Here is a 17,378-nt window from a genome sequence, read left to right on the forward strand (position 1 = left end):
TGACATCTAAAGCGCGTCTTTTGTTGGATCTGCTACTATCTATCCGATGGTTTGGAACTAAAGAGACTTGTCTTCTAATTATTTTATTATGTTGACCGAGTCCACGTTCCTAACTAGGCAACCTGGTTCTGATGATGGATAGATGTCATGTCATGTATGTAAATACCGTACCTAGCTCTCCCAGGTGTCTATCTGCTGCACCAACCTATAACATTTTTAAGTAAATTTTCGATGGGCCTGTCGATGGCAATATTTGATCCATAAAAGTCGTATATGCCAATGGTGTCGCCTAAATTTCCCGTCTCTTGTGATTCTGTCGTGCCTCGTTCCTGCCCGATTGTTTGCCTCTGCAGAAGTTTCCGAGCACCGAATCTCGTGCATCGTCCTTGATGGTCCGCCGCTTGCCTCATGGGGAGCTTTGGTGTCATAACAAAAGCATAGATTTGGGATCACAGATCGTGCTCGGGGACGTGGTTCTCCATCTTTTCGTGTTGGTGGCTCTGAGTTATCGTCCAGATGCTCGGAGCTTCAACACCATGTGTGGGTACTGGCTGGTTTGTCCACCATAGGTGTTTGACTGCCATGTTTGAAGGCATGCCGATGGTAGCCGTGTTGATGGGTATAGCTTGATGTTTCTTTCCACGACAGCAGAAGATAGTGCAAAGATTCACCATTGAGCTAGTCCGCATACCCAGACGTCTGCGTAGCACTGGTGTTATTGAATAAGGAGGCCCACCATGGTCTTACCCACGGGAACCTCTCAGCATGTCCATGTAGAGGGTCGCAAGAGGGCAGTCAGCCGTCGGATGAGGGCCCGGCTGCTCGGCAGCGGTAGTCCCAGTCTTGCGGAATAAAGATCGGCTGTTTGTCGAGCCATCGATGCGCACACCAGTGCCTTCCAGTAATGAGTCGAGAAAACTCCGGACCAGAACCTCATCGTCCTTCTGCACGATTGAATCCCCGCTGGAACTGTCTTCGTCTGGACTGTTGTTGTAAGAAATCTCAAACACCAAAGCCCGAATGACACTGCCTGCTTGATTTGGACGGCTGGGAATCTTCAAATCACCGAGACGGACGGTCCACTCGTTATCACCCAAGGATAGCGATGTGCCATTTTCCAAGATCAGCGATTGTCGGTGGGCCCACTGTGGCTGTAGCTTGGTGCCTACCAGCTGAGTGAACGACTCGAGGCTGGAGGAGGGGATGGTGATCATGGTGGGTGTAATGGGGACATCGTTGTCTTTCTTGATGTCTTTGGGCGGGGATGTAGCGATGTAGGTCTTGGTGGGGGTGTGAGAAAGAGTCAGGATGCTCGTAAATCTACGGAGAGTCGTGTCGGCATTTGGGAGGAGGGAAGAAGTATCGATGAATAGTCGGTGATCGAGAAAGAAGGGTGGGAGTGGTTGAGCCGGAAATGCTCGAGATATGTGAGATATCAAGACGGATGAAGGTGAAGACTGGTTTGGGAGAATTGGGAGGAAGAACAGCCTCGAGACAGATTAGCTGTAAGTAAGGGTAGAAGAGCTCAAGTGACTCACCCAGTTATCGCCATAATGATAGCATGACAGACTCGGAGCAGAGCATGCGGCAGGAAATGTCGATGTTGGGACGAAGCGAGCTTGGACCGCTCGAGTTATAACTTGTCACCCGTACCTGTATCTGGGAATGAGAATGTGCATAGTGAGCAAGTGACGAATGGTGTTCTGCAGTCAGGCTAGCGTATGCGGGGATAAGCTAAAGCTGGAGCTAACCACGATAGCGTATACTAATGGATTTGGTACCTGCATCAACACTCCCCAAGTGAACGCCAAACAGTTTGGTTTCATGGGGGGCCAAAAATGGGGCAGGCATACCGACTGCGGTTCATCTTCCCGGGATAGCGAGACTGCCCTTGGATGCTGCGATGCCTCAGTCTCGAATGTCTTTCATCACAATAAGTTGGGGCTGGGACCTCCTCAGTTGTCGATTACAATGATACGTATTCGCCGCCTTTGGCTCATACCGGCCTTCTTCGTCTCATGTATTCTGTATTACCAATTCCTCTATCCCAAAGAACCTTCATCGTATGCCTTGCCTCGTGTAGAAGTCCACTGGGTGAAACATCAAGAGCGCTACCCAGTAAAATCCTATCGTGCCCTACCCACTGGCCCTCTTACTCAGATCCCAAGAATACAGTATGATTTCGCATCACACCCCGAGTCCATCGATGCCAAAGCCATCCGAGAGAAGCGACAAGCTGCAGTGAAAGATGCTTTCCTACATTCTTGGAATGGATACAAGAAACATGCATGGACACGTGACGAGGTTGCTCCCATCAGCGGCGCATACCGGTCGAGTTTTGGTGGATGGGGTGCCACCTTGGTTGACACGATGGATACTTTGTGGATCATGGATCTGAAAGCCGACTTTGACTTATGTGTCAATGCGGTCAAACACGTAGATTTTACTACGAATGAGGAGGAGACTTTGAATGTATTTGAGACTACTATACGATACATGGGTGGGCTTCTTGCCGCGTATGATCTATCTTCAGGACAGGACAAAGTCCTGCTTGACAAGGCTACTGAGCTGGGCGAGATTTTATACTCTGCATTCGATACTCCAAACCACATGCCCATGGCGCGTTGGAGCTGGAAGCAGAGCGCACAAGGTCTTCCAATTGAACCTAGCGAGTCTACGCTACTCGCTGAGCTTGGGAGTCTGACTTTGGAGTTCACAAGGTTGAGCCAACTTACAGGCGACCCCAAATACTTCGATCTGGTTACCAGAATAGCTGAATTGATGCAACTGCACCAGGATCAAACCAACATTCCCGGATTGTGGCCCACCATTGTGAATGCAAAGGCGTTGACCTTTGATTACAACCATTTTACCTTTGGCGGTATGGCCGATTCGACTTACGAATATCTGCCCAAGCAATATATGCTTCTTGGAGGTCGTGACGGAAAGTACAAAAAGATGTATGAGGACGCCATCGAAGCAGCGAAACGATACCTGTTCTTTCGTCCCATGCTCCCTCAAGGTGAAGACGTTTTGTTTAGCGGAAATGCCCAATTAGCGTCTGTCAACAATACTCCAACCTCGAACCTCGAACCACAGGGCCAACATTTGACCTGCTTCGTTGGTGGTATGGTAGCTATCGGTGCCCAAATATTTTCTCGTCCTGAAGATTTGCGCACTGCAAGGCGATTGGTCGAAGGTTGCATCTGGGCCTACAATGCCATGCCCTCCGGATTGATGCCAGAAACTTTCTTCCTGTCGGCATGCCATTTGGGTATCGATGAGCCAAATCTAGGGAAATGTGAGTGGAATGATGACAAATGGTATGAAGCCATTGCGCAGAGAACCTCTTCGAATAAAGAGACCGAGAACATGTCTGGCGTCGAGCGCGGCAAATACGTTGCCAAGAAGAAGCCCATCTTCCCTGGCTTTACTGACCACACTGACAACCGATATATACTGCGACCGGAAGCTATTGAATCTATCTTCATCCTGTACCGAATCACCGGCGATCCTGCCTTGCCAGCGGTCGCATGGAAGATGTTTAAGGCAATTGATGTCCAGACACGGACTCCCATTGCTCATGCTGCAGTCCACGACGTGCGGAAACCGATTACTGAGAAGAGCGATCGAATGGAGAGCTTTTGGCTCGCCGAGACACTCAAGTACTTCTATCTCATTTTCAGCGAGCCGTCCGTGGTAAATCTCGATGAGTGGGTGCTGAATACTGAAGCACATCCTTTCCGAAGACCAGTAGGCTGAGCTTCTCCAATGGGACTCAAACGCGTTCAACCTTCAAATCGGACTCGTCTCACACTCGTCTCGCTCTATCCACATCCGATCATCGAGAAGAAGTCGACATGCTTCATGCACCGTCGCATTTTGGGATTCAACTATCGAACGAGGCTCGATCACATCAGCAGGTTCGTGACAGGAGAAAACCCATTCAATTCCATCACTGAAAGACCATCACTTGTTGACCGCTTCGAAAGCTGCCCTATGCGAATCAAACGCATACGATACAGGAGTTCTGATGAGGACAAAATATTCCTCCTCCAGATCTCGGGTTTGCCTTCATACTAGTGGTGATAGATTAGTATTTCTGCTTGGGGAGTTGTCAGGGTGAGCATGAGGTTGTAAGATCTACTGTTTTAGATGTCCAAATACTCTGAGGCACAACCACAAACGGACAATTCTTCTCGATAGACAATTGGTCTATGAAGCATTAGTCAGTCAACATCAGCCCATCATGGAACATTAGCATGTAATGAATGAAAGCAATTTTGTAGCTACCTAATAGAACAGATCGCTCAACGCTACCAAATGGAACCACTGAAGGTGGTTTCAATGTCGAGGTGTTATTGTTACAACTCCACAAACTTCGTCGTATTTCTTCTGGCATTCTTCCGCTCGCCGTCTGGTCTCCAGGTCATTTTTTCTTTTTCGGAATTCCATACCACACTCTGACCATCTGTGTACTTTCCGACACAGGCTCATCGCGCGATTCCACCGCTCCAGTAAGATTGTGCAACATGCTTCGATGAATCCGATCCTTGGCTGCCTCGTTGCTAGTTATCTTCCATTCCGACTGAAAGAAAATCTCACTGGCAGTTCAACTCGAATCAACCGCATCATCTACCACCACCTTCCTGCCTCAACAACTCGTCGACATCCTCATCAAGGCTCTGCAGGAAATCTCCATGGCTGTTGCTGCCGCCGCCGCCGTAGTCGCCCACCGCAAAAGAAGACGCCTGGCCAAAACCCTCCATGCCCATCTCGCCCAGATCAGGCACCATCTCGTCCTCGCCGTGGCTGAGCTTGCGTCTCTTCGCACTCAGCCCGTTGATGCCCCCTCCGCTCCCGCTGAACGAGCGCACGCGCGAGACGTTGCTGCCGTAGCCGCTGATGCCCTGGGTCGGACTGTAGTCACTTGGTTGCGGAGCGGAGGGGCTGCCGAAGCCGGCGAGAACGGCCGCGACGGCCGGGTTGTTGGGGATTGGCGCCTGGTGTGTCGGTGTCGCGGCCAGTGGCTCCGAGGGGTTATAGCCCATGAAGCCCTGCTCGTCCCCGTCTAGGTCTCGTTCGGGCGTGAGTTCTTCGATCTCAGGTCGGCCAAAGCCGCCGTCGCCTGCTGCTGCGCTGTGGTCGAGCCCCGGAGAGAGGATGTCGTCGCCGATCGCGCTGATGCCGGGCAGAGTGGTGTCTGCGGGGCCTTCGACGGACGAGAGACCGCGGATAATGGCGTCCTCGACTTCTCTTTTCTTTGCGTCCGTGCTGGTTTTGCGGCTGTCGAGTTCGAGATATGTTTGTTCGTCCTTCGCGAGCGCCGCCTTGTTGATTTCCAGTATCCGTTCGAGGTCGGCGACCAAGGCCTTTCGCGCTTTGATGCTTGCTGAGACTGATGACTCCGCAGCAGCGAGCGATTTGATGAGGCTGGATAAGCGGGCTGCGTGAACTGGAGGACTTGGCAGTGCAGCAGCCGGGTCGTTCAGTTTGATGTATTCGGCCTGAGCCGTGTCGATGGCCGGACGGGCGGATATGGTCTCCTTGGTGACGGCGATCTGGAGCGGTGCGAGGCTTTCTATTTCTTTCGGCATGCCGGTCGACGACGTGGAGGTGAAGAGAGACTGACCCATGAGGGTCTTCTTCCCTGAAGAGCCCTTTGACTTGTCGACTTCATCGGTTCGGGCCTCGATTGCCTCCAGGATGGGGGTTTCGAAGACATTCCGATTCCGCCAGACTTCAACGACGCGCCGGATCTTGGTTTGGATCTCGGGCGGACTGGATCTGTAGGCGGTTTGGATGGCTTCGGGCATCAACGCTGCAAAAGCATCCGGGAATTCGGCGCGTTTGCGTGCTCGTGCATTTTGCACGATGTCATTGACCAAGTAGATAAAGTTTAGTCGCTTCGGGGGTGGCGCATCACGAAGTCGGGTCAACCAGTAGCTGGCAATGCGGTCCGCGTGTCGTCTATGATGAATGTGAGTATCTGCTCTCACCAAATTGAAGAGGATGAGTTTAGGGGCATGCCATACTTATGGAACATGATCCATTGTGAGACCGACACGATGCTATCCTGCGTCTCATTTAGGGTGGAGAGCTTGGCTTTGAGAGCTTCGTCCGTGAATGACATGTTGTTGTTTTTCTCTTTTTGCCAACGCCGAGAGAAGTCTAGATGTTTCGTCCGATCACAGCTCAAGTGAGTGCCACGCTGCCGCCGCAGGATCCAACTTTGGATGAATTAACAGTCCGGCAGACAGCAGAAGGCTACGCTACGAGCTATGGCCAGATTGTAGCAAACAGACAATGTTACGGCGAAGCGCAAAAGTAGAACACAGGCCACTTCTGTCGACTCTTGTATATACAGGTAACACGAAGGGTGTGACAGTGAATATGTGAAGAACAATCTGAGAATCAATCAAAGGTCTTGGGAGAGCTCTGATTCAGTTGTTGTCGTGATGTTACTTTGGTAGCCTGAGTCTGGGAGAAAGGGCTGAGCGTTTTGGATGCCAGGTCGGTCACGTTGCACTGCCAAGAAACCCCAAACGTACGCTAAGTTTTTCCGAAGCCGAGCCCAATTTGCGCAGCGAAACGTGAAGTTGAACTGAATATGCATCGTGATCACGAGTCCGATGATCTTTCTCAAGTAGACCATATCAGCGTCTAGCCTGTATCGTGAGCTGGTACCAGCAAATGCTTTCGTAAATCGTTGAATTGGTGGCTCGAGTATGAATTTACTTCACGAAACTCTGCGTTCTCTCAAGGGACCTTCGGGGACCTCGGGCATCAATTACACACCCCGAGGATCGTGCGGAGTTATATATCACAGCTACTAATCATGTCTTCTTCCATCCAATACCACTCATTTACTGCTGCCATCAACTAGATCCAGGATACTGTAGCACCTATATTGCTTTTAAATTTAAGTACATCAAAGCGATCATCTCGCTCTCCGGAAAGTCCACTCTCACTCATCAACAAAGCTTCGTGCAAGTATCGCCAAGTTTGCCCTCCTTTGACCCCGGCAGAATCCATCTCAACTCAAAGATCATTCAGAAGACACAACAATGTGCATGAAAAGAACTTGTTCTAACTGCCGTGAGTAGCCTGTGATCTTGGAGTGGTTACTGTCGCCTCTTTGTTGCTCGAGGCGCTTCCCCTATACCACTACGTTGGTTAGCGCAGACATTCCCATTCCCATGACTGACGCGAGTTGTTTCAGAGAAATCAACCTGGTGGGGTTGTGGCAATCATATCCCTTCTGTCATGGACTCCATCCCAGAGGGCGAGAGGTGCACTTGCACGCCCACGCGCGAAGTCGATGGCAAGAGCTATCCACCAAAGGCGGGAGAGGGGCAGCCTGCGTAGAGACGAGGAGCGAAACATCCGGAAGGGTCATTTTCACTTCAATACACAAGAAGAAACAACTTAAAGCAGATGGCGACGCATGTGGCATTTCTATTTTCTTTAATATAGTCTATCACGTGAAGATGATACCGCCATCAATAACGATTGTTTGACCTGTGATAAACTCTGCATCTTTGGAGCATAAGAAACCACCCACAGGGTTTCCCACATCTTCAGGCACACTGACTCTACCCAGTGCTGTCAATTCCGAGCTGTATTTCTTGACAGAAGAGCCCTTCTCGCGGCCTTCGATTTCGCCCAGTTTCTCGTCGATGAGATCCCACATCGCAGTTCCAACAATTCCTGGAGCGTAGGCATTGACGTTGATCTTGTGCTTGGCCATTTCCATTGCGAATACCTGTGTGAGGCCTCGCACTGCCCATTTAGATGCGCTGTAATGTGCCAACAAAGGAAAAGGTTTGAAGGCAACGATTGAGGCTGCCCCTAGGATCTTGTAGCCACTGGTTCCTTCCGGAACAGGCCCCTGCTTGATCATTTGGCGTGCAGCGTGCGTATATGAGAGCCAGACACCCATGAAGTTGACATTGAACATCTTCATCACATCCTCATCCGAGATGTCCAGCGCCGGGGCCACCTGTGCGATACCGGCATTTGCAACGAAGACGGTGAGATCTCCAAGCTTCTCGACGGATTCCTTGATCAAATTCTGCACTTCTGATGACGATGTGACGTCGGCAACAACTCCGATGGCACTTCCAGCTCCATGCTTGGAGTTTAGCTCATCGACGAGCTTGTCGATTCCGGCCTTGTTCGCGGAGACGTCGTTGACTGTCACTGCGTAGCCTTCCTGAGCTAGCCTTCTGACGATAGCCTCGCCACTGGAACAGGCGTGAGTTATTCTCCCACGAGCAACCTAGAAAATAATTCAACTTACATGCCTCGGCTAGAGCCAGTCACAATGGCTGTCCTCTTGTATGCCATTCTCTCTGCTCGATAGCTGTTACTGGACTTTGTTGCTGTGTTTGACAAACTCTGGTGATGCCTTGGGTTTGGTTGGAGTATGATACAGTAATTGCAAAAGTTTGCTCGACGGCCATCGATTGAATACCCCAGTATTTATATCAACATCCCAAAGTTCCGCAGTCGTCATTCCGAGGTCTCCTCTTCGGACACGCGGAGCCGCCCACCTTGTTTGAGAACACGATCCTACGAATGATGCCGCCCATCGTGTCAAAAACGTGGAGAGTGTGGAGTAACGAGATAACTCCAGGGGTTGGCGAGCGACGGATGCGGGGCAATAGGCACCGAATGTATCTCGGTGGCAATAGCCCGAGAGACAGAGAGGGGGGACGAACGGGATTGATTGACACTTTCCATCGAGTAAGTTGGATATTGGTTCTGAATATGTCTTCTCAGCTTCGCAATTGGCGAATGACACGGCATGCTGCTTTGAGAAGCGGAACGCCGAAAGTGGAATGCCGAGTTTTGCTTCGATAAGAAGATGAGCACTATGCGAACACTTGCAGACCAGCATTCGAAGGTGCAGTAGCAAAAATGATGTGTTCTCAATCCATAAACTTACATATTGGAAGCCGGTAACTCTCGACATTCCAATATTTTCGCCGTACACCTTCCCATTCGGCATCGAGCTTTGGAAGCTGGACTGTCTCCCACTCAACGTCGAAAGCGGATTCGAAAAGATCCAACTCGACAACTTTTTGATATACATCGTAGCTAATCTGTCGATCAGCACCCATACCATTGAAGAAAGACCACCGTCCGTCCTGATCCAGAAGACCGATAACCTGTTCAGAGACAAATTCACGGAATTCGCCGTATGATTCTGCAAAAGTGTCGAAGTAGATCGAATCGAACTCGACTCCCTCTGCTACAAGTCCAGGGAGTACATCTTGCCACTTGCCCCTATGAACGACCACGCCTGGCTTGTCCATCCAGCCCGTGCTCTGTATCTCATTGAGCACGTCTGGGTGTGCTTCCACAATGTGGTGGCTTGCAGGCTTGTTTGAGTGATTTTGGATATGTGTGTCGATAATGCCCATTCCAAACCCAATATTGAGAATGCGAAGTCCAGGTCGAGGTAAAAGTGCATCTGCAGATTTCTTCATGATATCGCTCTCCCACGCCATCATCACCCCGTTTTGCTGTTCATCTAGTAGCATGCTGCCGCTCCTGGACAATGCGGATGCCAGATACGTAGAACTGTCAACGTCTGGATGCTCAGGAGAAATGTCGTCAGGAGTGGCACTTTCAATCTGGTGACTGTCGCCCTCTTCTCCCTCATCTAGTTTCGCATACTCTTCTAAACGACCGAGTAACATTTCAGCGCGAACTCCAGCATCGACTATGAGTTGGTAGAGGGCTTCTAAACCCAGTCGATAAGCAAGACAACCAGGAGTCTCATCGTTGGCGTCCAATTGATTCCAGATAGCTCCATTCTCGAACAGAAACTTCACGAGTTCAATCGCTCGTTCCTCACTAGACAGTATGTTTGGCCCTGTTCCATTCACCTGAGGTTGGCTGCCGTAGACTGTAGCATGCAATGGCGAAAAGCCTGTCGTGGGATCTTGGACGTCCACTGCCTTGCAATCTGGGAACGAAGTCTCGTTTATCAACCTATCGAGGGTCTGAATATCGTGGTGTTGTGCGGCATTGAGGATGTCTCGGATGCTATCTGAGATGCTGTCTTCATTTTGCGACCCGACGTTCTCTGTCGCCATGCTAGAATTTTTTTCTAGGTTTACTATTTCGATCCGAGAATTGCCATGATCAAGCAATACTAAATGAAGTTCTCCGGCGTGCAATAATGCGAGTAAACGAGTTTCACAAAAATAGACGTGGATGAGCTCGGAATATAGATCCCCCGGACCCGGGCCAAGAAACTCTGCAGAACGCCAATTCCGGATCTCAGGACGACGCCTGTTCCAGCCTCAGATCTTGACTTCTTTTTCTAAAAGCAGAACAGCCTTGTATTCATCGGTTGACCATCCTGGACATCAGGATTAATTGTAAAATGTAAAGAATGTAATCATCCTTTGATCCTCTTTCTACCCAACCAACAATCAACCAAGCAAACCACCGAAAGCCATTCTTGACGTGTCAGACCTGTGCACTCAACTCACTGTCGACATCACGCTACCTGGACTTTCCCGAGGATTGGACTTGTGACCCAGTATAGCTCCAGGGAACAATGCAGTCACATACACCTGAGCCATGTATACTCATCTCTTTCAACCCTGAAGTCGAGATTGTGGGAGTGGAAACAGCTGTCTTTCGGCGTTTGACTCGTCGGGGCGGCAGGTGTAACGAGTTTACAAGCAGACCAACTAGCTCCGAACCTTGCAGAGACATCCTCCCTTGACGGGTTTGGAGCATTTTAGCACGCCAAACTACTATCTGGCGTGGATTCTGCTGGTATTGTTTTGCTTTGCAGGTATTGAAGCCATCATAGCTTCGTATCTAGCCATTCAATTCCACCATTAGCGATCCCGCCAGTCAAGCATATTCATCTATACTCCGTCAATTTCGGGTTCACACGGCGATCCGCAACGTCGATACCCAGACATGGGCAAGACGAAGGGTAAGAGTCTAAAACTGGGTGCCTTTGATATACAGCATGATCTGTTCTCTGATCTAATCTCCGCTGCCGAAAGCGGGAGCCCGCTGAAGGCTGCGGATGGCCACAATGTTGATGGCTGGGCTGATGAAGACATCCGCACTTATAATGAACTCCTCAACGAAAGAGCAAAGCTTGAGAAGGAGAAGACTGAGCTTGAGCAGAAGTCCTCACGACACCAAACACAACGAGCCTTGCTCGATGAGCATGCAACCGCACTGGATAACCTGTTCAAGCCGCAACTCAGTGGTGATTTCAAGTTCACAGGACATGGAACCTGCTGCTTAGATGCTGATACTGATAATGGATGCGTGGGGAGTTCCCATGGCCGCGCCTTTCCGTGCAAGCATGAAGTGTGCAAGCGTGCAAAGACGAAAGGTGTTTCCTGGATGGAAATGGACACCATCAAGTATTATCATGCGAGGATAATGGCGGAGAAATCTCAGAGAATGCAAAAAGCTCTGCGGAAACAGCGAGATGTTGAGTTGGTGCGTGTCAAGAAGGATGATGAGGAAGAGTTTGCCTTGAGGAATCGCAAAACTGCCATCTTGGATAAGGCCACTCGTCCTGCTCTTGATGGGCCACATCCAGGAAAGAGCGATAAGGGTAGTCCTTTGGACCAATCGACGTTGGATATACTTGCTACCAAAGACTTCTTGCTCGACCCTCGGAATAGTGCGATCCTGGAAGCTGCGAAGGAGAATGAACATATCGTCAGAAGGATCCGGGCAAGGCTAGACAAGATCCGCCACGACGTGAACGCTGGCAGAGTGTCTCCCGCCGATGCCCGCGTAAAGCTAGACCAGGCTAATTCAGAAATGGCGGACGCCGAGAAGAAGAACAATGAATTCAGGCAGATGATACTGGACGCCGAGCCGACATTACCACACATACAACAACAACAAACAAATCCTGCCAGTCTTTCAAACGTTCTCTCTAAGACATTGGCTTCCTCTAACGCTGATGCCTTTTCTCAAGCCTTGACTGTTATGAAAGGTTTTTTCAGTGCCTCAGATCCTCACGACGTCCAAACCGCTATCACTGATCTACGCAGTGTCCTTGAATTGAATGGGCCTATGTCCCCAGTCCTTCAAAAGTCTTTTCAAGCACTGGAGGACATGCTAGCAAAACCAAACGCTAAAGGATTTACAGTTGATGTCACTACTGCCGACGGTCAAACCCGAACTTGTAACAACGTTGTCGAAGTCATGATGAACCTACGTCTCAAAATGCAGGGCAAAGATCCTCAATCCACAGTTGCTGACACCGAACTCAACATGGACAAAGAAACGATGGAAGCCAACCGCGAATGCCAGAAGACGGAAGCACAGGCTAAGGAAGACATGAAGAAGGTGATAAAGAAGATGGCCCATGAATCTGATGAAAAGGTGATGAAGGCGCTTTCAACCATCAAGACACGAGCTGTCTTGAAATCTCGTATCCCACCACTGTCAGACATTGTGATTGGAGAGGCTATGCACATATTGATGGCTGAACGCTCACTCAAAGCCCTCACTTTAGAGGCAAGAAAAGGCTCCAGCCTGTTGGAACTTTCGGGCAAGTTGACTAAGATTGTCATTACGGGCGCTCAAAAGCAACCAGAGAAATACATGGCCATCCTGAGTGTTGTTCAAGACCAAATTCGTCTGGAGAACAACCCACCACAAGCTCTCTTGGACGCGTTCTCAAAGGTCGAAACACAGATGTCCAAATTCGTTGCCACCCATGTGGGCAAGAAGAGAGCACCAGCTACAAATCGTGCTTCAGCATCGACAGACAAGCATGCCGGCGGAGCAACAAGCGAACATGATTTCAAGCATCTTCAGCGACTATTTGACCCTGATGGAAATCTGAATGATGCGGCACTGTTCCGAGACTGCCTGGCTCTACACTATCGAATGTATGTTGACGATGGGCCATGGGAGATGTTCCGAGTCTATGCAGAAAATCACGCCGAACCACAATTCGTATTTGAACCTTGGAATTGGGAAATGGATTTCTACCAAGCAAACATGAGCATCCCATTCCCTCCTGCACAGCAATGTCTTGATTTGATCGTCGAGTATCAGAGCCGCGGTATCTGCCCCGGTCAAACCGCTCTTGTGATTGCTCAACGTCTAACACATCAAATTCGAATCGACTTTGAGGGTGCTAAGAACAACCTCAAAATCCTCAAGAGCGTCTTGACTCAACAAGCAATGTCTGGCAGCAGAGATTGGTTTCTTACGTTCAACTTTATCGGACAAGCTATGATAGATCTCTTTTTCATTTTGACCAGTGAGATAGGCACGTGGGAAAAACATGATGCCCCAATTATGGCAATGGACATTGTTGGCATGGCCTGCACCTTCTCTTTCGGTGCGAATTGTCAAATCCAGGGCTATCAAAATCTCAAGGTCCTTGAAGCATTCATGGCAAGTGTTCTCATCAATACTGATAGAACCAACAACGCAAGAAACCTGGATAGGCTTGGGGATGTGATGGGTCGCTTCTACCACATGTGCGATGATCCACGATATCTTTGCAACTTCCGACATGCATGCAGGTCACAAGTACAACTGGAGAACAAGGACAAATTCATTGCAACGTTTCCTATGCCGTCAGAAGTTGAAGAGTCTCGAAGAGAACAAATGGATGGGAAGTTCAAGCCAAAGGGCAAACAGGCATTGACAGCTGATCCAGGTCCATCAACGTCCCTGACCGATATTCTTCAAGGAATGGCCCAGGGTTTCCTCAAAGAGGGTACGCCAGGTGCACTCTCTGTCGCGGATACATATGCGCTGCAGGCTCAGGAGGTTGCAGACAACATCAATCTTCTTGACCCCCGTTGCTTTGCGACCAACGTCTATGGAAGTCAACTGCGACATGCTATCAGAATTTTTAATGGAAAGCTGAAGCGTGATTTCAATCTGTATCCTGAAAGCAATGCAGAGGAACAAGATCAACTGTTGCTTGACATCCAGTCACACATCAAGGACCTGAAGGACATCCACATGGTGTTGTCTGACGGCCCCCTAGCGCAAGACGTCGTTACTACAGCTCGATTCTTTGAGATTCTTGATGAGGTTTCGAAGCCTTATGAGCTTCCTGAACCAGTCCAGCAGAAGGTCAGTTTAAAGCATGTTACCCGAAAATCACCAAGTATGGTCAAGAGTGGTTTGCACTTCACTTCAAAGTCTGGCAACGTACAGGACGACCTGAATGAGGCAATTGTCATCAGGCGTCTGAACGAACTACTCTCAGGTTCATGGAAACCTAAATCCAAATCTGAATTTGTGACGGTCCCTCCTCTCCCAGATCTTCGTTCTCGATCTTCGATTCCAACCACCAAACCAGTCTTGCCTGATCTTGCAAGTCCAGAACTTGAACCTTCCTCATCTCAACACAACCGAACGTACCCCACCGATCTTATTGAAGATCTTCACAATCACACGCACGCTCCCTCAACCACAACTCCCTCCATCAACAATCCGTCTGCAATGTCTCCATTAACCTCCTCCCCAACTCTCTCCCTTGCAGAGGAGAAAATCAAACAACAATTGACGACCTTTCTGAAGGGAGTCCTTAAGATCGACACTGATGCCGATAACATGACCGAGTCCGTCCACAAGGACGTCTTCAAAGGAGTTGCAAAGCATCTCCAGAACATGGCACGCGGCCACGTGGAAATGGCATGGATCGTGGCCAAAGGCCAAGACTACACCGGGCTCCAAGCCTGGCTCAAGGTTCGCTTCCCTGAAGCATGCGGCGTGGGCCCCTCTGCAACCACGTTCGCCTCTGCTGCCGCCGAAGCCAATGCTGGTGCAACGAGCACCAACGACAACGAAGAGAAAGTCCCCGATGAGGGCAACATCGCCGCCGCCGCCAAGCCGGCCAAGTCAACCCGGGACCCTACTGGTCGCCGCGGTCGCAAGGGCCGCAAGCATTGAGCTTGCTCGTCGCCGTCGCCACAGCACAGCAAGGTGCCTGTGTTGCTTTCGTCGTTTTCAAAAGTCTCCAAGGGAGCAATGGGGGTGGGGAGGGAGTCAACTGCATCAGTTAGGCGTTCCAAAATCAGCACAATGAAAGAAAAGTTATTAAAAACAAGAACGCTTTCCGTGATCGTGATCGTGATTCCGTGCGTGTTTGTGCTTGTAGATTTGTTATTGACTTTGCTCTCGCACGTATTTTGGCCTTGTTTGACCACGATATGAAAGCCCACGACATGAAGAACGCCCCATGTAATACCTAGGTTTTCCAGCCACGAGAAGCACACGTACTGGCACTTTGATGGTCAACTGGGCCTTTTTTATGGACCTGTCATTCCCACATGGCCTTCGTCCGCTCTCGTTGCCCAAGAAATTGTGTACAAACTACAATTACCGTTTCGAGTCCCCATATCATCCACAACAGATTGACTCGCTTCAAATCCCGCCGGCTCCAGGTGCGTCCTTGTCGCCTTTCAGGCTCAGTAAGATTTCACGCATCTTCTTCTTCGAGCTGCCGTCGCCACCACCTTGTTGACCCTTGCCTGACAAATCCACCAACTTGGCAATTCTCTCCCAAGACGTACCTCCAGCGGTTGTGTCTTCTCTCTTCGCCAGAAACTCTTCTGATTCCTTGGCGGTTTGGGCTTTCTGCTTGTCGACCTTGCGGTTGTAGGACTCGTAGAACGAGTCGATATCTTTCTGTGCAGTGGAGACCACTTCTTGTTTCTTCTTCTGCGAGGCTTCATCACGCCGACTGATGTCTTGATTGCGCTTCTCGCGCCATTGGCGGATGGGCTCTGTGTCTTCTTCGTTGGATGGTGCGTTGTAGTTGGTGTAGCCAGAGCCTTGGAAGGGCTGGGAGGAATTGGTGATGGTGCCGCCAGGGCCGACGTTCTGCAAAAAGTTAGACCTTGTGGTATCAACTGTGGAAAATGAGCGAGGCAAGAAGTCTTGCGAACGTACATCATTCCGCGAGTCAATAGCAGGAAATGAGCTCTCGAAGGTGTCAAAGTCATTCTGTCCCACGCTGCCAGAAGCCTGGGGTGCGGAAACAAAATCGTCACCTCCTCCTAGTAAATCTTCATCGTCTCCATCCTCAACTGTTGCAGCGCCGGGCTTGTCGTTGGCTGCAAATAAATCCGCATCTTCTCCAAGAAGTGCTCGTTCTCGTTCCAGGAAACTTCCTTGTGCGGTTGAGTCGGGTCGAACATCGGTTTCACCTTGTCACGTATATTAGCATCTGCCATAAGTATTGACAGATCTCCGCCTCGAGTCTTACCGGCATCAATGTCTTCGATGGAAGGGAATCGATCAGCCATGATGAAGGTGGGAATAGGATAGTTGTTGGGAAGGTCGAAATCACGTTTACCACGCAGAAATAGGTTGTGAAGTGAGTCTCGGTGGGAAATATGACACACAGAGGACAAGACGTGTGGACTATGGTGTAGGTGTCGAGCTGGCCTGTTGTGAGATTATTATTGCGACCTGGCGTACTCCGTCCTGACCAGGGGATTGAACTGGACGTGCAATGCCAGGAGCAACCCAGAGTCCAGACTACGGCTGGCTGCTTTTACAGATGTGATCCATATTGGAGATAATATGTCGCCGCTTAGAAAGTTCTGGACGAGCTGAGGGTGCGAAATAAGAAAATGTGACACGTTTCTTTGCTGGGCCAGGAACACCCCAATTAGGAAGCCTTAACTCCAAGTTCGGCTATTCCAGCCCGCCGGCCAACCAAATCGAGAGCTCTAACCCTAACGCTTTTTTTGCTGGGCCGAGAAAGTCCAAGCATGCACTGAATGAGGAAGGGAGAATGTCTGAAAACGGATCGACTAGTCTCATAGTGAATTACCAAATCCTCATTGACAATAGAAATCATCCGATGCACAATCACTTCTAGCACAATCTCCTCATTATCATTAGGGTCGCTGTATCACTACTCCGTCGATCATTGAAGCGTTGCCCTCTGTGCGAGGCAAATGCAATTCCAAACCATATCGTCAGCCTGATCTCATCCGCGCGATCGCTCAATTCCATTGCACAAGCCATAAGATGCCGGTGATTGCCATGGCCACTGAAGCTTTGCCTGCTCCAGATCCAATCATACTTGTAGAACCAGATCCAGACTCGTAAACACAAGTCCATCCCGAGATAATTCCTCCATTGCCGCACTGTAAAGGTCGCATTGGTGGGACTGAAATGTCCTCGATTTTGCATTGTTCGACAGACGCTCCTGATGGACAACAATTCTGTGAAGACCAGTGGTCCTCACCTCCTCCATACAAGATCAGAGACGATCCAGCGGGACAGCAAGTTCCCCATGACCCATCGGCGTTACTCTGCATCAAGAAGCAATAATTCGGATCGCAGAACTGCTGCGTTGAAGGATTTAGGCATGAATACTGTTG

General features: G+C 49.9%; 5 protein-coding genes across 5 annotated transcripts; 2 read left to right on the top strand and 3 right to left on the bottom strand.

Annotated features, from left to right (window-relative positions):
• Window positions 1–1,971: 1,971 nt before the first annotated feature.
• On the top strand, window positions 1,972–3,762 carry LTR84_012449 (uncharacterized protein; the record flags this gene model as incomplete). Its single annotated transcript, XM_064855969.1, has 1 exon — window positions 1,972–3,762. The coding sequence occupies one exon, from the start codon at window positions 1,972–1,974 to the stop codon at window positions 3,760–3,762; it is 1,791 nt and encodes a 596-aa protein (XP_064707869.1).
• An 869-nt stretch (window positions 3,763–4,631) lies between these two features.
• LTR84_012450 (uncharacterized protein) lies at window positions 4,632–6,133 on the bottom strand (the record flags this gene model as incomplete). Its single annotated transcript, XM_064855970.1, has 2 exons — window positions 4,632–5,970; window positions 6,036–6,133. 2 exons carry the CDS (start codon window positions 6,131–6,133, stop codon window positions 4,632–4,634), a joined length of 1,437 nt encoding a protein of 478 aa, XP_064707870.1.
• Window positions 6,134–7,480: 1,347 nt separating this feature from the next.
• On the bottom strand, window positions 7,481–10,106 carry LTR84_012451 (uncharacterized protein; the record flags this gene model as incomplete). Its single annotated transcript, XM_064855971.1, has 3 exons — window positions 7,481–8,246; window positions 8,303–8,384; window positions 8,951–10,106. The coding sequence occupies 3 exons, from the start codon at window positions 10,104–10,106 to the stop codon at window positions 7,481–7,483; spliced, it is 2,004 nt and encodes a 667-aa protein (XP_064707871.1).
• Window positions 10,107–10,950: 844 nt separating this feature from the next.
• Window positions 10,951–14,931, top strand: LTR84_012452 (uncharacterized protein; the record flags this gene model as incomplete). Its single annotated transcript, XM_064855972.1, has 1 exon — window positions 10,951–14,931. The coding sequence occupies one exon, from the start codon at window positions 10,951–10,953 to the stop codon at window positions 14,929–14,931; it is 3,981 nt and encodes a 1,326-aa protein (XP_064707872.1).
• Window positions 14,932–15,405: 474 nt separating this feature from the next.
• LTR84_012453 (uncharacterized protein) lies at window positions 15,406–16,289 on the bottom strand (the record flags this gene model as incomplete). The annotated part of the gene is made up of 2 exons (XM_064855973.1): window positions 15,406–16,190; window positions 16,250–16,289. The coding sequence occupies 2 exons, from the start codon at window positions 16,287–16,289 to the stop codon at window positions 15,406–15,408; spliced, it is 825 nt and encodes a 274-aa protein (XP_064707873.1).
• Window positions 16,290–17,378: the final 1,089 nt, after the last annotated feature.

The sequence above is a fragment of the Exophiala bonariae genome (assembly GCF_035927105.1).
Source record: "Exophiala bonariae strain CCFEE 5792 chromosome Unknown scaffold_8, whole genome shotgun sequence".
Taxonomy (NCBI): Eukaryota; Fungi; Ascomycota; class Eurotiomycetes; order Chaetothyriales; family Herpotrichiellaceae; genus Exophiala; species Exophiala bonariae.